The 18100-nt window shown below is 37.6% G+C and overlaps 1 protein-coding gene across 1 annotated transcript; it reads right to left on the reverse strand.

Annotated features, from left to right (window-relative positions):
- Window positions 1-324: 324 nt before the first annotated feature.
- LOC114301890 (low affinity inorganic phosphate transporter 4-like) lies at window positions 325-1929 on the reverse strand. The gene has a single exon (XM_028246842.2). It carries the CDS (start codon window positions 1927-1929, stop codon window positions 325-327), a length of 1605 nt encoding a protein of 534 aa, XP_028102643.2.
- Between the last annotated feature and the right edge of the window lie 16171 nt (window positions 1930-18100).

An 18100-nucleotide genomic window follows, 5' to 3' on the forward strand; every position in this document is an offset into this window, starting at 1 on the left:
CCCCTCTAGTAGTAATACCCCTCTAAATTTTTAAGTAGTAAATTCTCTTTTCTAAGTAGTAAATTTTTTTTTTATATAAACTTTTTAGCTAAAATGTGACGTTATAAAAATTTTACCCATCATTCATTTTTTGGACAGAACATAGATAAATTGAATAACACAAAACACCAACCTTAATCCTGTCAAGCAAAGAAAACCAGTGTCTTCTTGCCCATTTTATTGTTATCTCCATTTTTTTAATTACTAGTTTCTTTTATTAATCCCAGGTGCTTGACTTGCCGAGGTATAAATTCTTCTTCCGAAGCCAAACAAATAAAACAGCCATCAATTATATCCCTCCCACATATCCTCCTGTTGAGCCGTCGTGGACGATCTTCCTGTCATCTGGGTTTCATTCCCGCCCTGCCCTCCATCCTCACCTGATATTTCCTCTAATGATCGCCCCTTCGTCTCCGCCACCAAAAATGTGCAACAAAATCCAAGCATGTTTGTAAATGCCAAAAATATCATTGCTGCCTTAATCTTCGATCTCTCACCATTCAATGTATAGCTCTGCACCCCGAATGCACCGATCATTGCACCAGCCTTCCCTGAGGCCGCACTTATGGCATGACATGTGGATCTCAGACGGGTCGGGAATAACTCCGCTGGAAGCACGAATGTCGTGCTGTTAGGACCGAAATTCGCAAAGAAAAAAGTCAGCCCATAGAGGAGCGCAAAGTACCATTTGTGTTCCTCGGTGTTGAGGAAATCATATTTGAGACCCAAAATAAGCATGAACACGGACATCATGAAGAAGCCAATTAGTTGAATGTAGAACCGACCAATTCTTTCGATGAAAAACACTGTGAACCAGTAACCAGGGAATGTCCCGAACAAGGCTACTATGAACATGGCCTTTGATGTCTGGAAAACTTCTCTGACAGCACTGACATCGGTAGCTTTACTTGTGAGACCCAAGGTTGGAAATATGTCCTTCTGAGCCAGGTTTTGGCTATAGAATGCTATGTCTAACAAGAACCATGTAGTCGCAGTACCTATTAAATGAAGCCCATGTCGGTCAAAGAACTCTCTAGACAATAATGGGTAGTCATTGTTAGCCTTAAACTGAACCACCTTGTCCTGCTCATCCTGGATTTCGATTTCAAGAACCTTACCCATGTCGGCTGCAGCTTGTTTCGCATTTCCTCCAATGAGGGCAGTGTATCGGCCTGTTTCGGGCATCTTCATCCGCCAGTAGTAAGTCAAGAGCGCTGGGAGAGCTCCGAGCATCAACACGATCCGCCACATGAAATCGGCCTCGGGTTCAGTGGAGAGGACAGGGTCAATATGAAATGCTGGCCCTTCGAACTTCGCTAGGAAGATTCTGGAAAGAGTCATGGAAACTAGCCCGGCGAAGATAATCCCAACACCTTGCATGGCAAAAACCGCAGCGACAAAAGCCCCTCGAGTTTTCTTGTTGGCATACTCAGACATGATGGTGGCAGACAAGGGATAATCACCACCAATGCCAAACCCTAGCCAGAACCTGAAAAAACAAAGCGTAAACATGACTGATTTTGCACTGGCACCGAAAGATAGGCCGGAGCAGATGGCACAGATAACCATGAGAATGAGAGTGACACCGTAAACTTTCTTTCGGCCTAGTTTGTCACCAAGCCAACCAAAGACTAACTGGCCAGTGAGGGTTCCAACTAAGGCAACTCCGATAACAAAGTTGTTGACGTTTACAGGGAGCTTTCCGGGTTTGCCAGTGGAAGGATCATAGTAATAAAGGCGGCCCAAGAGCTTGGAGATAGTGGAAATGCAAAACAGATCGTAAGCATCAGTGAAAAATCCCATGCCCGCTATGACAATGGCGGTAACATGGTAATATTGTGTACGGGCAGTGTCTAAAGCATTAAGCACAGCAAGATTGTTGCTTGCCATTTTTGTTGAGAGAGACAGAGATGGGCTTTGTTTACTGAGCTTATTGTGTGGTTGGGCTCATTATATACTTGGTTTTTTTAGGGTGGTAATGAATGGTAGGAAAGTACTGTAAATTCAGGGACGTTCAGGACAAGGTTCTTCTGGATAATAACAAGAAATTAATAAAGAAAGGTGTACAGAGGGATATTCTTTTGCTTAGTAAAAATAAAGGGTACAGCCTCATGAAATTTCATTGTCAATGAGAGGAAGGACAAGCATGTGACAGGTTTGTTAGCCACAAGCCAAAGAATGCACGAAGTCGGCCTCAACCCGACTTGTCATAACTGGCCATATAACACAATTTTTGCTATACATTTGACGTGATAGATTTATCATAAAAGATATAATTTCACTCAAATCAGATGTATCAAATGATAGAATTCATCATAAAAAATATAATTTCACTTAAACTATTCTTCTTATGATCTGGTTGATTCAATGATCAATTCTGTGTCCATAGACTTGTGGAGCTCGGCTTGGTTTTAGCCAAGACATGAAGTTGAAAACTTGAATTAATGTTTCTTTTTCTAATAAATTGTTAATGAAGTTGTTTATTTGGCATGATGTGGTGGTTTCTTGTCTAGAGAATTTGTTTGATTATAAACAGTTAGCTGTAATTTGGCTGCCATGGTTTGTTTGACTATGAGCAGTAAGCTCTCATTTAGCTGCCTCGGTCCTAATGTAAATCATTGTTTGCATTGTTAGCTTTGTAACTACTTTTCCAATTCTTATTGATACATTCTATTTCAAGAAAAATGTCCTAATGAAGCTTTGATGGGTTTTATGTACATAAATATAAAAGGGAGAATTACCAAAACCTCCATCGAGATTTGATTAAAAAATGAATACTCCCTTGAGATTTGAAAATTTACAAATTGCCTCCTAAAGTATATATTTGCATAACAAATGAGGGGACAATTTATTATGCAAATATAAACCTCAGGGAGCGGGATATAATTTCTCAAACATTAAGGGAGAATCCGTATTTTAGTCAAACCTCGAGGGGGGTGTTGGTAATTTGCCCTAAATAGAAGGCACTGGCTTCCCTCCAATCACAGATCGGACTAGAGAGTATTGTTGGACCTGGGGGGCCCACCACAGGTCCTGTTTTGATAATTTGCACCGTTCAATATGTAGAGCTCGTCGAGTACTATATGCCTTTTAAAAATTACGTTGATCAAATTAGTTTTGTATAAACAAAATAGACGGTGAAAAAATAAACGATTGACAGAAAACTGATCCGATAAGACAGCTATCGATATCCGATCAACATGATTTTTTATGGGCATATAGTACTTGACGAGTTCTACACATTAAACGGTTCGGATTATCGAAAAGAGATTCGTGATGAGTCCCCATGAGTCCAACAACACCCTCCAATCTGATCTGGGACTGGGACCGAAGGGAAGCCAAGTCCTAAATAAAAATATCTCCTATAAAAAATTGCCCTATAATATAGTCTCTCACTCAACAGGTTAATCTCAATTAAATACTGGCTATGAGTTGTTAATGAATTAATGTTATGTTTGAATGAGGGTAATTTTGAAAAAGAATGGAACTAATTTTGGACTCTAATAATTAATTAGAGTGTTTAGAATAAATTAAAATGAGAAAGTGATTTTTGATTATTTATTTAAGTAGAAATGGCATTTCCAAACTAAGTAATAATTATATTAGCTCCCTTACCTGTTGAATCTCACATTCTGAAGGAATGTTAGTCTTTTAAAAATAAAATTAAAAAAACAATAAATAATTGTCCCCATAATATTTCTAATTTTATTATTTTTTTATTAAGCATTCCTAATGAAACCAAAAGCTTGAATAGGATTGATAGGTGAATGTTATTACTAGTAATCTCATTACTAATAATGAGATTTCTATTCTCTTTTAAGATTCTTATCAGTCAAACATAGTCTTAAATTTCTTTTTTCAATGGAATCTAAGGTTATCTTATATTATCAAACTTCAAATTACATTCAAAACAAGTTCTCAAAGACGTTTTCAGTTCAATTGGTAGTAATTTGAAGGTTAGTATTACGTTTTTGAACCAAGCATATGCAACTTGAAGCTTGTTAACCAGTACCATTACGGTTGAACATTAACATGCTTAACATAATTGTACATTTACAAACAAATTTTTTTTTTTTTTTTTTTTTGGATCAGCAAAGAAAATTTTCATTTAAACAGCATGAAATTAAAGGTACAGGAAGAAGACATGCAACGAGAGAGATTCGGAAATATAAAAATACTCTTACTACTGCTACTCGCACTCCTACAACCAACCCCTAAGCCTCTCGATTTTTTAAGATTTTTTTTTTTTTTTTTTTTTTTAGTTAAGCAGAACTTAATTAGAAAATTAAAATACATGAATCTTCACAAAATCCACCCACCAAAACCCCCAAACCAAACTAGAAAACCAAACCAACAACCACAGTTACCCGAATTGAAAACCTAACTAATCTGCATCCCAAAATAATGACCACCTACAGCTACTACCCAGGCCTAAGCTACTCCACGCCCACCTGCTACACACCACCAGCTATAGACGCCCATCTGCACCCCGCTCCTCTTCTGTGCACCTCTGCACCGAGACATCACCATGACAACTCCACGGCTGAACAACTCCTCTGCAACCTCAAAGCCGAACACCATGGCTGGACATCTCCACGCTGCTACAACTCCCCTGCGCACCACCTACACACCCACAAAACACCCACCAGGTTTTCTTCTAAACTCACACCCAGCACCCACAAGCACCCACGCCAAAAGCCTCAGCAGCAGCCCACACCCCTGCTGCTTCCAAACTCCATAGCCACCAAGACTTCTGCCAAACTCCACACCCACTGAACACCGACCACCCGCTAGGACACCACCAAACATTGGTAGAATTTCACCCCTCAAACTCTCACTCGAGGAGGAGCGCTCGAGTGAACACCGGAAAGAGCTAAATCGCCTACGAACCAAAGTGCACCCCTCAAGCTCCTACTCGCCAAAAGCGCTCGAATGAAAAACCTGGACTCCCCTGATGAATCTGATGCAACGGCAAGGTTGAAAAACCTGGACTCCCCTGATGAATCAGATGCAACGGCAACCGAAGACAAACCCGGACAGCTCCTGAAGACAAACCCTGCACGACCCCCTACTCACCAAAGAACACCCCCGCTGCAGCAAAAAACACACCAAGGTGGGAAGATGGAAGACTCAAGTTTATTGAAAGGAAAAACTAACAAGACCGCCGCCGAAACAAACTAGGCCAGCCGACCGCCATAGCCAAAGGCGGCGGCCGGCCAGCCCAAAGAAGAGGCCAAGGAAGGAGGTTTTTAGAGAGAGAAGAGGGAGAGTGGTTTTTTTGAGAGAAGGATTTACAAACAAATTAATGTACATTTAGGACTAGGAGCATTCCCTCTGGTCCATAATCTAGACTAGAGGGCACTATTTTTTATGATTTAAATCGTTCATTTTGTTGAATATTTCATGTATTTCATCCATAAAAAAATTAGAACAATCCAATAACCATAACCTATTCAATGTATTAGATCGACCTAATTTTTTGTGTGGGTGAAATATTCGAAGTGCTCGACAAAATGAATAGTTTGGATCATCAAAATAGAATTCGTGGTGGGCTTGTTAGCAAAAATTAAGTTTAGGTCAAATCGATAGAGGTGATTCGACAGGGAAAATTAATTTTCACAAACAGCAGATTAATCAAGCAATGTAGCTAGTGTCCTATACCTCGATAGATTCAAAGACTTCTTTAGAGGTTGTAATGTGAAGAAATAAGTGCAAACATAATGAGAATTTGATTAATAACACTCAAACTCGTCACTTAATTATAAGAATTAAATTACAACTTTTATAGCATTACAATCGACAGGGCCAAATGAGTTACAAGAATTGAAATTACTGTTGCTACTTCTAAGTACAAGAACCACTCCTATGATAAATTAAACGGTAAATTATTCAAATGGTCTCTATAGTTTACATGATATGTCAATTTGATCCATGTTGTTTTAATTTGTTCGATTTTGCCCTTAGTTTTATAGATTGTGTCATATTGGTCCAATAAATAATGGCTATTAAGTTTAGTGGACAGACACTCAAATGATGTGTCAATTTGGTCCATATAGTTTACACGATGTATCAATTTGGTCCCTATCAAAAGCGAGCAAATTAAAACAACAGAGACCAAATTGACGCATTTTTTAGTTTCCATCCACCAAACCTAACGGTTGTTATTTATTGGACTAATATGACACAATCTGTTAAATTAAAGAGAAAAATCGAGCAAATTAAAATCATGCGAATCAAATTGACACATCGTGTACATTACTGAAACCATTTGCATAATTTACCCTAAATTAAACTACTTCTAGATTTCACAAGTGTTGTGAATTTGGTTGAAAGTCTTTCTTTCTTCGAACTCCCTGCTCTTATATGGCTTCACTGGTCATGCCATACTGCCACGTGTCCATTGGCTGGTAACTTCTACTTGTCCATGATCCCATGATCTCGTTTTGTAGATGGAAACACTAAGAGTTTAAGTTCACTGCTCGAGCAAAAATACTGAGAGTTTAAGATAAGGGAGATCCCCAGTATCTCGTTTTCATCGCTCGAGCGGTTTGTTCGACTCCAGCAACTTAAAAAGTTACTTTCTAGATCATTCTTTTGACGTTTCTTTTCTTTCTTCACCTTTCTCCTGAAAACCCTAGTTCTTTCTCTAGAAATCTCTCATTCTACTAAGATTTACACCTTCATTCCTTAACAAAATCAAAGTTTGGGTTAAGACAAAGCATTTCTACCAATTAGATTTTTGTTTCTCTAAGGATTCATCTTAGGGCCAGCTTCTTTGTTCTTATCCTTGAGGTAGGATCACTTTTAACCTTGTATCTCTTTATCTTGAGGATGATTGTGTGGTGTTATTGTGACTTTGATGCTATATTTCAAGAGGGTGTTCATAAATTGGATTTTGCGTTTTCAAATTGAAATGTTACCAAAAATTTTCTTAAGATTTTGAATAAAGCTTTTGGATTATGGATATTGGACTTGAAAATTAGTGTTAAACATGATTTAGGGGTACGAGCCCCAAATTTTTAACCCTAATTGTAAACTTTGGGGGGTTATTGATTTCAATTATTTAAAATTGATGAATGGATTATGATATTTTGAATATACATTATTTGAGATTTGTGAAATTGGAACATCTTGAGATTTTTCTTGAATTATGAATATTGTTCCTCCTTGCTCCATCAAATTACTTGAATGGTGTATATTACGCTTTACCTAAAGAATGTATAAGTATTTGGAAACCTTGGAAAGGTTGTTTAAGATGGTGGTTGTCACGCCCCAAATTTTAATTACTCGGAAACATTACCAAAAGCCTGTAATTTAGGTCCATTTTTTTTCAACTACCTATTACCCTTGAGTAATAGAAACATAATAATACATGTTCTCGCTCTCAATTAATACAACAATAACAATAGTACACGCTAAGCTTCGGCTATAGAGTTACAAATAAATAATTACAAACGTCAATTTACAGAATTCATTTCTTTCCCATCTACTAGGAAATTACACATTAAAAAAAAAATACATGAACTTCTTAACCCGCTAACCAATCAATTTGAATTCTTTTCCTATAAGAAAAATGAAACAATAAGGTATGAGCATAATTGCCTAGTAGGAATCTCATAGTTCCACAACAATAATTAACACATACATAGAAATGATCACGCATGCAAGGTGATACCATATAGTAAGGTGACGTTTTGTAATTTCAAAATATCATACATAGAGTACCTTTTTCTCAAAAAATTATTTGAACATTTAAAGAAAACCTTCAACCATAAATATTATTCCCTTATCATCAGAAAACCGTAAATCCTTTTTGAAATCAAATATGTTTAAGAAACAACATCATTTTAAATTTATTAACCAATTCCAAAATATTCCTCATTTAATTTCCATTTTAATATTCCTCTTTTTATTTCCATTTTAATATTCCTCTTTTTATTTCTATTTTCCCTTTCTACTCATTACATTTATTAAAAACTCCATAACCTTAAGTTCAAGTTCCCTTAATACTCAAAACAACCCCCATACACTCTATTCCCACCTGTCAATCCTTTATTGCTATAACTCCTTAACGTAGAAATGCAAGTCTCCTTTATATTCAATAACAATTCTCCTACACTCAACTCCTACTTGTCTAACAGCTGCATCACATCCACGTTTGCATTATCAATTATAATTCAATACATCACAAGGATAATAAACCCTTTCAATTCAATTTCTAAATTATTTACAAACGAACTCATAATCTTTCCTTAATGGTTACATATAAGCCGGTGAGTTCATTATCACTAATCCCTTATCTAATTACTATATCATTATCCATTCTTTTCAAATAATTTTTATATACATTCCCCTTCCATACCAAGGTACACATCAAATTATAATTTCATCAGTTCATCACAAGTCACACATATTATCACCAACTCAACACATTTCTCAACGTATTCCACCTTTTACCGACTTAATACGGCGGGATAACGGGCACCCAATTCATGGCAAATTCCACCTTTTGCCAGCTATTATACGGCGGGAAGTAAACTCCCAAAAACCCATTTTCTCAAAAATCATATTTTTTCAAAAACCATGTTTTTCCACATTTACCGACTATCATACGGTAGGACGTGGACCCCCCAAAAAAATATTTTCAACTTTAAAACCATCCCCACATTTGTCGGCTATTATACAGCAGGTAGTGGGCACCCAAAACCATTTTCAAAACCATCCGTTTTTTCACTTTTGTCAGCTATTATACGGCAGGACCATGTGGACACCCAAAAATATTTTTCCACTTTTGCCGGCTATTATACGGCGGGACTATGTGGACACCCAAAAATATTTTTCCCATATTCATCCAGCAATAAGCCTAGTCAAGGCACTTGGGCAACTTTAATTCAAAACCACCCACACACTTGCCGGCTATTATACGGCAAGACATGGGCACCTAAAAACATTGTCAACTCCCCTGCATGGGTACCAACCACAACACCACCCAACACAACTCAACTCCACACAACACAACTCAACACAACTCAACTCAACTCAACTCAACACAACACAACACAACACAACATAACCAACTCAACTCAACTTAATTTAACATAACCCAATACAATTCAATATAACACAATAAAATTCAACACAACCCATTTCAACGCCATTCAACACAACCCATTTCTAACCCATATTCTTTTTTGAGCATTCCATTAGGTCATATTTGGTATAATATGACTAAATCACCTTTCCAACTTTTTGCACTTGTTTATATTTTGAAATTAATACACAATAAAAAATAACAACAATTCCTTATTTCATGAAGAAAATCTCTCATCATTCTAGAGAAATTCTCTTCATTCCAAGGAGAAAATCTCTCCATTTTTCCATACAAAAAACTCTCCCTCATTCTAGGGGAAAAAATCTCTCCCTTATTCCACAAAAAAAATCTCTCATATTCTCAAAATCTTAAATCATCTACCTTCTCAAAATCTCTCACTAAATGTTAATGTGAACTTTCACATTACAAATGTAGGCTAATAAATAACATCTCCTCATGGAATCATACACAGACTCAATGTCACATGAGTGTCTGAACATTAACATTGGGTGCGACTACCTATTTGTATTACAGAATTAATGTGAATATTTGCATTTCTATGTACACACTATATTTGTGCTAATACAACTACTAATATAAAACTAATATTTGAAAAAACAAAACACATACCAAAATATAACATGAATGTTCACAATAAACGACAAACATATAACTAATCTTCAAAAAAATAAAACTAATATCAAAATACAATGTGAAAATTCACATTTTACAATTAACATACAACTACCTTTAAAAAACTACTTGTAGACACCCCATTTTTGACCGACCTTAAGACTCAGACGTCACCGATTGAGCGTTCGGTGATGGTGCATATTGTGCTCGTTCAGAAGTTTCAGAGTCTCGGCTGCGAGCCTTGCCTCCGGACTTTCGGGCTCTTTCGTGTCTTGCCTCGGTTTGCGAACCAAGCTCTGTTTTCTCTTCCCGAAGGGAGAGAGAGGTCTCGTAGATCATCTCTCAGTGGCCGTAGGCTACATTTCGTGGTCGTAGGCCATTTTGCCAGTTTGGAGTCCGGTTTTCGTTTTTTTTTCGGAGCCGTTGGCCGTGTGCCTCAGTTCGACACCGCTTAACCACCTCCGTTTGCTCCGATTTTTCGCATACATCTTATTTGCTCCCTTTTGAGGGACACTGTGGCTCGAGAGACCAACTTCGTGGTCAAACACCACTTCCGGTGCCTAACAGTCAATTTTTGGGGCCTCGGGCTGCGCGTTTCGGCCCCCGAACCTTCATTTTGCATCGGTTTGGGCTCATTTTTGGCAGGGACCTCTATTTCATTGTTAAGAAGGTCGTAGAAGGGTGGGAGGCCATTAATTGTTCTGACAACCAGTTTTATTCCTCCATCGCCCTCCGTCGCCCGTTTTTCTCACTTAAAAGCCAATGTTGACCACCCTAAGGCCACTTTTTCTTGCCCCAAACCACATATTTGTGTTGTACACACCTGGGAGGCCACCAATATCATATGGCCGGCCAATAATTGTGTGTGACCCTTTTGAACCCCTCCAAAAAGTGGGCTTTTCTCTCTCCTAGTTTACTTTCTCTAGTTTTTGACCACATGGTTGTATTGTGCACACATGGGAGGCCACCAATCTGGGGTGGCCGGCCACTAATACTTCTTGAGCCTTTTGACCCTTGGCCGGCCGGCCACCTGCAACTTAAATAACCGGCCGGCCATGATCCTCTCTCCAGGTACTTTACAAAAATGCCCTCTGTTTCCTCCCAAATTTTGTATCCGGGGGGGCCAACTTTTGGGGGGAAACTTGAAATCCATTTCCCTCCCTTTTTTCCCACACTCTTGCCTATATAACCAGCACCCCCAGCTGTGTTTTAAGGGTTACAAAATTTGTCTTAAGGCTCTTGCATTGCCTCTTTCTCTCTCTACACTCCAACCCTCAAAACCTCCCAAACCCTACACCATTTTTACACCACCACCTAGCACCACACCACCACCATCCATTCCAGCCACTTGGAGCTGTTTTCCAGAGCTAAGGAGCCACCAAACTTGGTCCAAGAGTTGTCAAAGATTTAGTCTTCAAAGGTAAGTCTTCTCCTCCCTCTTTCTTGCCTTATTTTGCTCAATATATTAGCCATACTTGCTTGCATATTTGGGCTCCGACCCTAACTGAAAATAGCATTATTTTGAGGTCTTTTTCATGTTTGTTTAAGGGCCTCTCCCTGTTTGAGGCTTCCTTTTTACACTTTCTTCTTTACCTCTCTTGTATGCCTCTTTCTTGCATAGTATTTTAGGCTCATTTGTAAATTGTTTCGAGTTTGGTTATAAACTAAAAAGTGGCTTATTTTGAGCCCTTATTCAACATTGTTGAGGGACTCTTCACTGTTTGAGGCTTCCTTTTGTCACTTTCCTCTTTATCCCTCTTTTGGCCTTATTTTTGCATGTTTTGTTAGCCCCTTGTGCTTGTATTTTTGGGCTCCGCCCGAACTAAAAATAGTCATATTTTGACCTCCTCTTCATGTTTGATCAAGGGTCTTTTGCTTTTTGAGGCTCCCTTTTTACACTTTGTGTTTAAACCTTCTTTTAGGCCTATTTCTTGCATAGTATTTTAAGCTTACTTGTGCACTGTTTTGGGCTCGGCCATAAACTATAAAATACCTTGTTTTTAGCCCCTCTTCAACTTTGTTGAAGGGCTCTTCATTGTTTGGGGCCAGAAGCTACTACTTGCTTCTTTATCTCTCTTTTGGGGCCATTTTTGCATGTTAACTTAGCCCTATTTGTGTTTGTTTTTGGGACTTGTTATAAATTGGAAATATGTATGTTTTGGAACTGCCTTGAATCTGTCTTCATGCTTCATGATCAAATAATGCATGCTTTGTATAGCTATAGGCCAATGCATATGCCTAGTTTTGTGTTTCGGGGCCATTCCATGCATCGGGTGCCATGTTTCCATGTTTCGGGTTCATTTTGCATCACATTTCAGTGCTGAAACTTGCATTCTTGTGTGCCATATTTCGTGCCTTGCCATGCCTTGTTAGAGTGGCATTTATGCCTTAGACTTGGTCCTCGGTTTGCGTGCACGTGTGCACGCATTTCGAGTGTCTCATTTTCATCTCATGGCTACTGATTTGAGTGTGGCTGAGGTCCACTCATATTGGTGTAAGTCCATTGTGCGTTGTGTATGCCATTTCATTTCATAGCATTGCGTATGCTAGGTTGTATGTTAGAGCATTGTGTATACCATGTTACGTCATGCATCGTGTATGCCATTTCATAGCATTGTGCATGCTAGGTTGTATATTAGTTGCATTCATGTGTGTCATGCATATTGCATTGTGTTTGGGATAGGAGTTAGCCCGAGCACGGGAAACGAGGGACGTTTCGTACATCGAGTGACGGAACGTGTCTCAATTCCCAGTCACCGACACTCCGGATTATCCATGATGGAGTTTAGGTCTTGTTGTGTTTATATGTACATTCATTTCATATTGAGTCGTGCAATTCGACTCCTCGGCCATCATGTATCGATATGCGTGATTGGTGGCACGAGAATCGAGGACTACACTCCCTGAAGAGTAGTCAAGCATACATATGTGAAAATACTTTGCCATGCCCCTTTGTTGCTCTCTGTTGCAGCAAATCAAAAATCAGCAACCTTCCGGAGCCTGGCACGCATTCCAAGAATAATTGCAAACAGAGGCAAATCGGGGCACCGCGAGGGATTCTCCGCACAAGGCAACCCGAGCATGCATCATTCATCCTCCGGAGCAGATTTGAGGCAGTCCCTGGCTTGCATGCCAATTTATTGCTTTCCTAGTTTAATTTGTTAATTAATTAGGGTTTTGTACATATTTGGACTGTAATTATTTATTTGGGACTGTATATTATTTATTCGGACCCTCTGCGCGAGGGCAATGTTGTAATAAGTGTGCGTGTGTGTGATGTATGTCTTCCAACCCCACGTCTTTCTCCCTTTTATTTACCAGCTTATGATGGTTAGATTAGGGCATATTTTAATTAGCATACAGTATGATAGCATGTTTGCATTCATTCATCTGTTTTGCATGCACCGAGCTCGGCGCATCATACTAACTGCATTGTATTTTCAATTCCAAGTTGAATACATGTTAGCTGTAGCATTTCATATGCCATGTTTAGAATAGCCGAGTCTGCTATAGTTGCATTTTTGCATATGTTGCATTAGACATTTCTGTATAGTTAGGATCATGCATGGATTTCTAACCTAGCTTCTGTTTTGGCTTGGAGTACTCGGTAAGTTTTATGCTTTAGCATCCTTGCATGCGTGTGAATGACTGCCATGATTGCATGCTTACCATAAGGCTAATTGCTTATGTGATATAACTGCCTGAATGCCTGTGGGTGAAGGTTGGGTTATTTGGATTGGAACAATTCATCAAATGTGTGTTTTAAGCTCACTAGATAGTGGCAAAATCATGTTTTCTAAGCCCACCTGAGGGTGGCAAATCCATGTCTTAGCCTACTTGCGAGTAGCACCGTCAAACCATTTTCAAACAAACAAACATGAAATGTTTTGTTCCAATTCAGGCGATCCAGTCTATACTTGTATGCTGTGCGCATCACATAGTAAATCTAGGCTAATAACCGGAATAAGAACGCATAATGTTTTCAAAAATAGATATCATGGTTAGTAGAGGCCGATCTTTGATCAGGCGAGCGGGGGTGCTCACGAAGTGACCTTCCCCAATCGTACCCAAGTTCCCGAGCCGAGGCAACTTTGGTGATGACGGACACGTGGCCTTAGGCAAACGAGTCAGGGTTTCCTAAATTTTCCCAAAATAAAATATTTAGGTGGCGACTCTGTATCTGGCAAAGCAGTCCATATTTGGCACTTCTTTCAAAAAAAATTTTCTCAAAACGATTTGCCGCATTTGGACTCTTTGGTTCAAATTTAGAACCGTGACAAATTGAGAGTCCGAACTGTAGTGAACCCCAAATGAACAGAACGGGATTTCCCTCCCGTGACATTCGGGGACGTCTACACTACTGTAACGCCCCAACAATAATAACAACAACCCATCTCATAATATTTAATAGAAATATAACATACGAAATAACCTTTCATGTATATTCTCTTACCGTACAAAAGACAGCATATACGAATATACATTCATAAATCCTAGATCTGGAATCTATATCATATGCCGCATATGTAAATGATTTGAAATAAAAGGAGATATAGGCAAGCTTATGCCCAAATGGCTACATATTTCCAAGTCAATGGTTGGGTGCAACGAAAGTAAGTTCAACTCAATACAGCTAAAGCCCATGGCTTGTAGAAAATAATTACATCAAAAGAAAACAAAGAAGCTCTTGGTTCCAAGTCCTCCAAAGCTATGTCTTTGGTGGAGACATATCATCAGCATTGAAAATTGTTTTCTACATAGGGTGAGCTAAAACCCAGTAGAGATGCTCAAACACAATGTATGGAGCTTAACAAAATCATATGATGAATGCAATGCAATGCAATGCAATGCCATGCCATTGTCCAAAACATCATACTTCCTCTTTAAAAAAACAATGCCATGTTTCAATAAGATGTTATTCAATTCAATTATAATACTTTTCCAATTAGAAAATGGGGCAGTGGATACAAAACACTAGGAATCTCTAGGTATGTGTCTGCCAGTAAGCTATACAAGCACTACCAAAAGCCATTTTACTAGTACTAACCGAAAGGATTAGCACCTAACTATGCGAGTTTCTAGACTTTCACCAAGGACATACAGGCCAACATAATAACTACAATCACGCCCCTTAACCAGATTCACCAAGGTATATACCCATTTTTCTAAAAATAATACATTTTCAATACTTAAGTATGAAACAACGCTCAATATAAGATGTATGAGTAATTAGTTTCAATTAACTTAATCCTTATACGATTTCCACAACAATCAAGGCAATGTTCCACCGATAGCCCAAAACAAATATTTCTAATCAACAGATAATTTTCAACAACATTTATAATCTCATAATTCTTCAAAATTGGAGTGATACATACATCCAACTCCACCCTCATTATCAACATATACATCCTTTCAAAAATCCAACATCATTCCTTTCTTTTTCATTAATCAAACGCTTATGATTTTCAAATCACACACATTTTTCTTTCAAAAACACTTTTAAAGAAGAGATTTCCAACCTTTTAACATAACTCAACAATAAACACATCCTCACCACCCTTCTCAAGAATCCATTTGAAAACCCCTCTTTTACTTTTCAAAATCTAAACCCTAAATTAAAATCTCCATTTCTCAAATCTCAATACTTGACAAGAAACACATAACTAAGTTAAGAATCATACTAGAAGGTTGAAGAAATCACTCCCTCAAGCTCAAAAGTAAGATCATCTCCAATTAAAATGAAGCTTTCAACGAGCTCTACCTTTTTTCTCCAATGAGCTATGGTGGAGAAATCAATGGGTAATGGTGTATTTGAGGTTTTAAGCAAGAACGAGAGAGAGAGAGAGAGAGTGTGAAGAAATTAGGGTTTGGAATGTTTTAGAGAGGGGGGAATGAAAGTGTGCTTGAAAAATCCCTTTTCCCAAACTGATATACGCGCAGAGCGCTTAAGTAAGCAAAATACCACTCGAGCGTCAGGGACATTAAGTGACACCACTCGAGTGACCAAAACACTGTTTGAGCATTCAACAAGCCCCTTTCAAAAATTTTGCAGACCATTGAAGACCGCTAGAGCGAAGATACTGTTAGACTTATTTATTTTGATGATTTATTTAATTATGTTTTCAATTTATTTGGAAGAGAAAAATAGAGTCAAAATTTATTTTGATAATTTATTTGAAAAAGAAAAATAGAATCCAAAATTTATTTTGATGATTTATTTAATTATGTTTGAAAGAGAAAAATAGAATCAAAATTTATTTTGTCTCATTATTTCTCACCTAAGCTTTTATCCTAAATATTGTTTTAATGTATTTAATATTTAATTAAAGCAGGAGTTCAAATAGCCCAAAACAGAGATTCAAACAGGCCAACACAGCAGCAGGCTAAAAGGTTCAAATAGGCCAGCACAGCAGCAGGCCAAAAAGTTCAAGTGGAAGATATTCAAATTAGTAATGATGAAGTAAAAGATATTCAAATTAGTAATGATGGAGTACAACGGCTATAAACGACTACAAATTCAAATGAATACAATGGTTATAAACGGCTATATATTCAAATGAGTTACAACGGTTATAAACGGCTATAAGTTTCATTATATATACCAAAGCCTCTAATGTAAACAAGTGAAAAAAAAAATCAGAAAATATTCTTTGATCTATAATCACTAACATCTATTCTCTGAAAAATTTTCTGAGAAGTGTTCTTCAATTTTTGTTTACATCCTCTTTTAGAAATTACACACTGAGACGTATAGCTTTAAGTCCATCTTTTCTGTATGAGGTTTACAGAAAAACCAGAGCTTCATTTTTATATCTATCTTTGAGAGATAATTCTTGTAGCTTTCTGTGAAAGCAAAAACACCTTCTTTTCAAACTTGTAAGAGTGTAGTACACTCAGTGTTCTGGACTTAGAAAGTCTGTGTAAAGTCCGTGGAGGATTGCTCCGTTTGTAAAAAGGTTGCCAGCACCCCTGTGAAGCTAGAGTATAGTGGAAAATCTCAAGTGAAGATTGAGGAGTGGACGTAGGCCGAGTTAAAGCCGAACCACTATAAATTTGTTTGGCTCTCTCTCCCTTATCTCTTTATTTTATTTAAATTGCTGTAGCTATGTTTCACCTTTTCACTGTGCAAAAATTATTAACTGGCATAGTTGTTAGAACACTTGCTTTAATTTATTTCATTAACAATATTTATCTATTGTAATAGTCATAATTTTTATTGGGGTATTATTAATTTTTAATTATAAAAACCTAATTCAACCCCCTCTTAGGTTGTCTTTTGGGTAACAATTGGTATTAGAGCTTAGACTCTTGTTTTAGATTTAACCATCTAGGAGTTTCGATCCATGGGAACCTTAGCTGAAGGACAAGCCATAAATAAGCCACCATTGTTTAACGGAAACAACTATAGTCATTGGAAGGATAAGATGACCCTATACCTACAAGTCACTGATTATGCCATGTGGATTTTTGTCACCAAAGGTCCAAAAATTCCTACCAAATTAATAAACAATAGTAGTGTACCTAAAACTGAAGATGAATGTGATGAGAGAGATCATAAATTATTGCAAGTCAATGCTAAAGTCAAACTCACCCTTTTTTGTGGATTAGCCTCTAAGGAGTATAATAGAATTTCAAGTTGTGATTCGGCAAAAGAAATTTGGGACAAACTTGAGGTGACGTATGAAGGTACAAACCAAGTGAAGGAATCTCGTATTGATATGCTTGTTCATAGTTATGAATTGTTTAAAATGAACTCTAATGAATCTATTTCAAGTATGTTTACTAGATTTACTGAAATTGTAAATTCTTTGAAATTTCTTGGCAAAACTTATACTAACAATGAGTTGGTAAGAAAAATTCTTAGGTGTTTACCAAAGAATTGGGAAGCAAAGGTCACGGCCATTATAGAAGCCAAAAATCTCTCCACACTTGGATTGGATGAGCTTATGGGTTCCCTTATGACTCATGAGATCACCATAAAAGGACATGAGGATGTTGAAAACAAAAAGAAAAGTGGAATTGCATTCAAAGCCTCATCAAATGAAGAAGAACATGAAAACTCCAGTGAGGATGAAAGTTATGCCATGTTTAGTAGAAATCTCAAAAACACTTCAAGAAAAATAATTATGGAGGAAGAAGACCTTTCAAGAAAGAATACAACAAAGATAACAAGAAAGAGCCTATTATTTGCTATGAGTGCAAAAATCCTGGACATATGAAGATGGATTGTCCAAAATTGAAGAATCATAGAAAAGACTACAAAAGAAACAAAAAGGCCAGGGTAGTAGCTTGGGGAGAAAATGAAGATGAAAGCTTAAGTGATGAAATTGAAAA

Source organism: Camellia sinensis, chromosome 1 (assembly GCF_055761805.1).
Source record: "Camellia sinensis isolate YWXY chromosome 1, ASM5576180v1, whole genome shotgun sequence".
NCBI classification, from domain to species: Eukaryota; Viridiplantae; Streptophyta; class Magnoliopsida; order Ericales; family Theaceae; genus Camellia; species Camellia sinensis.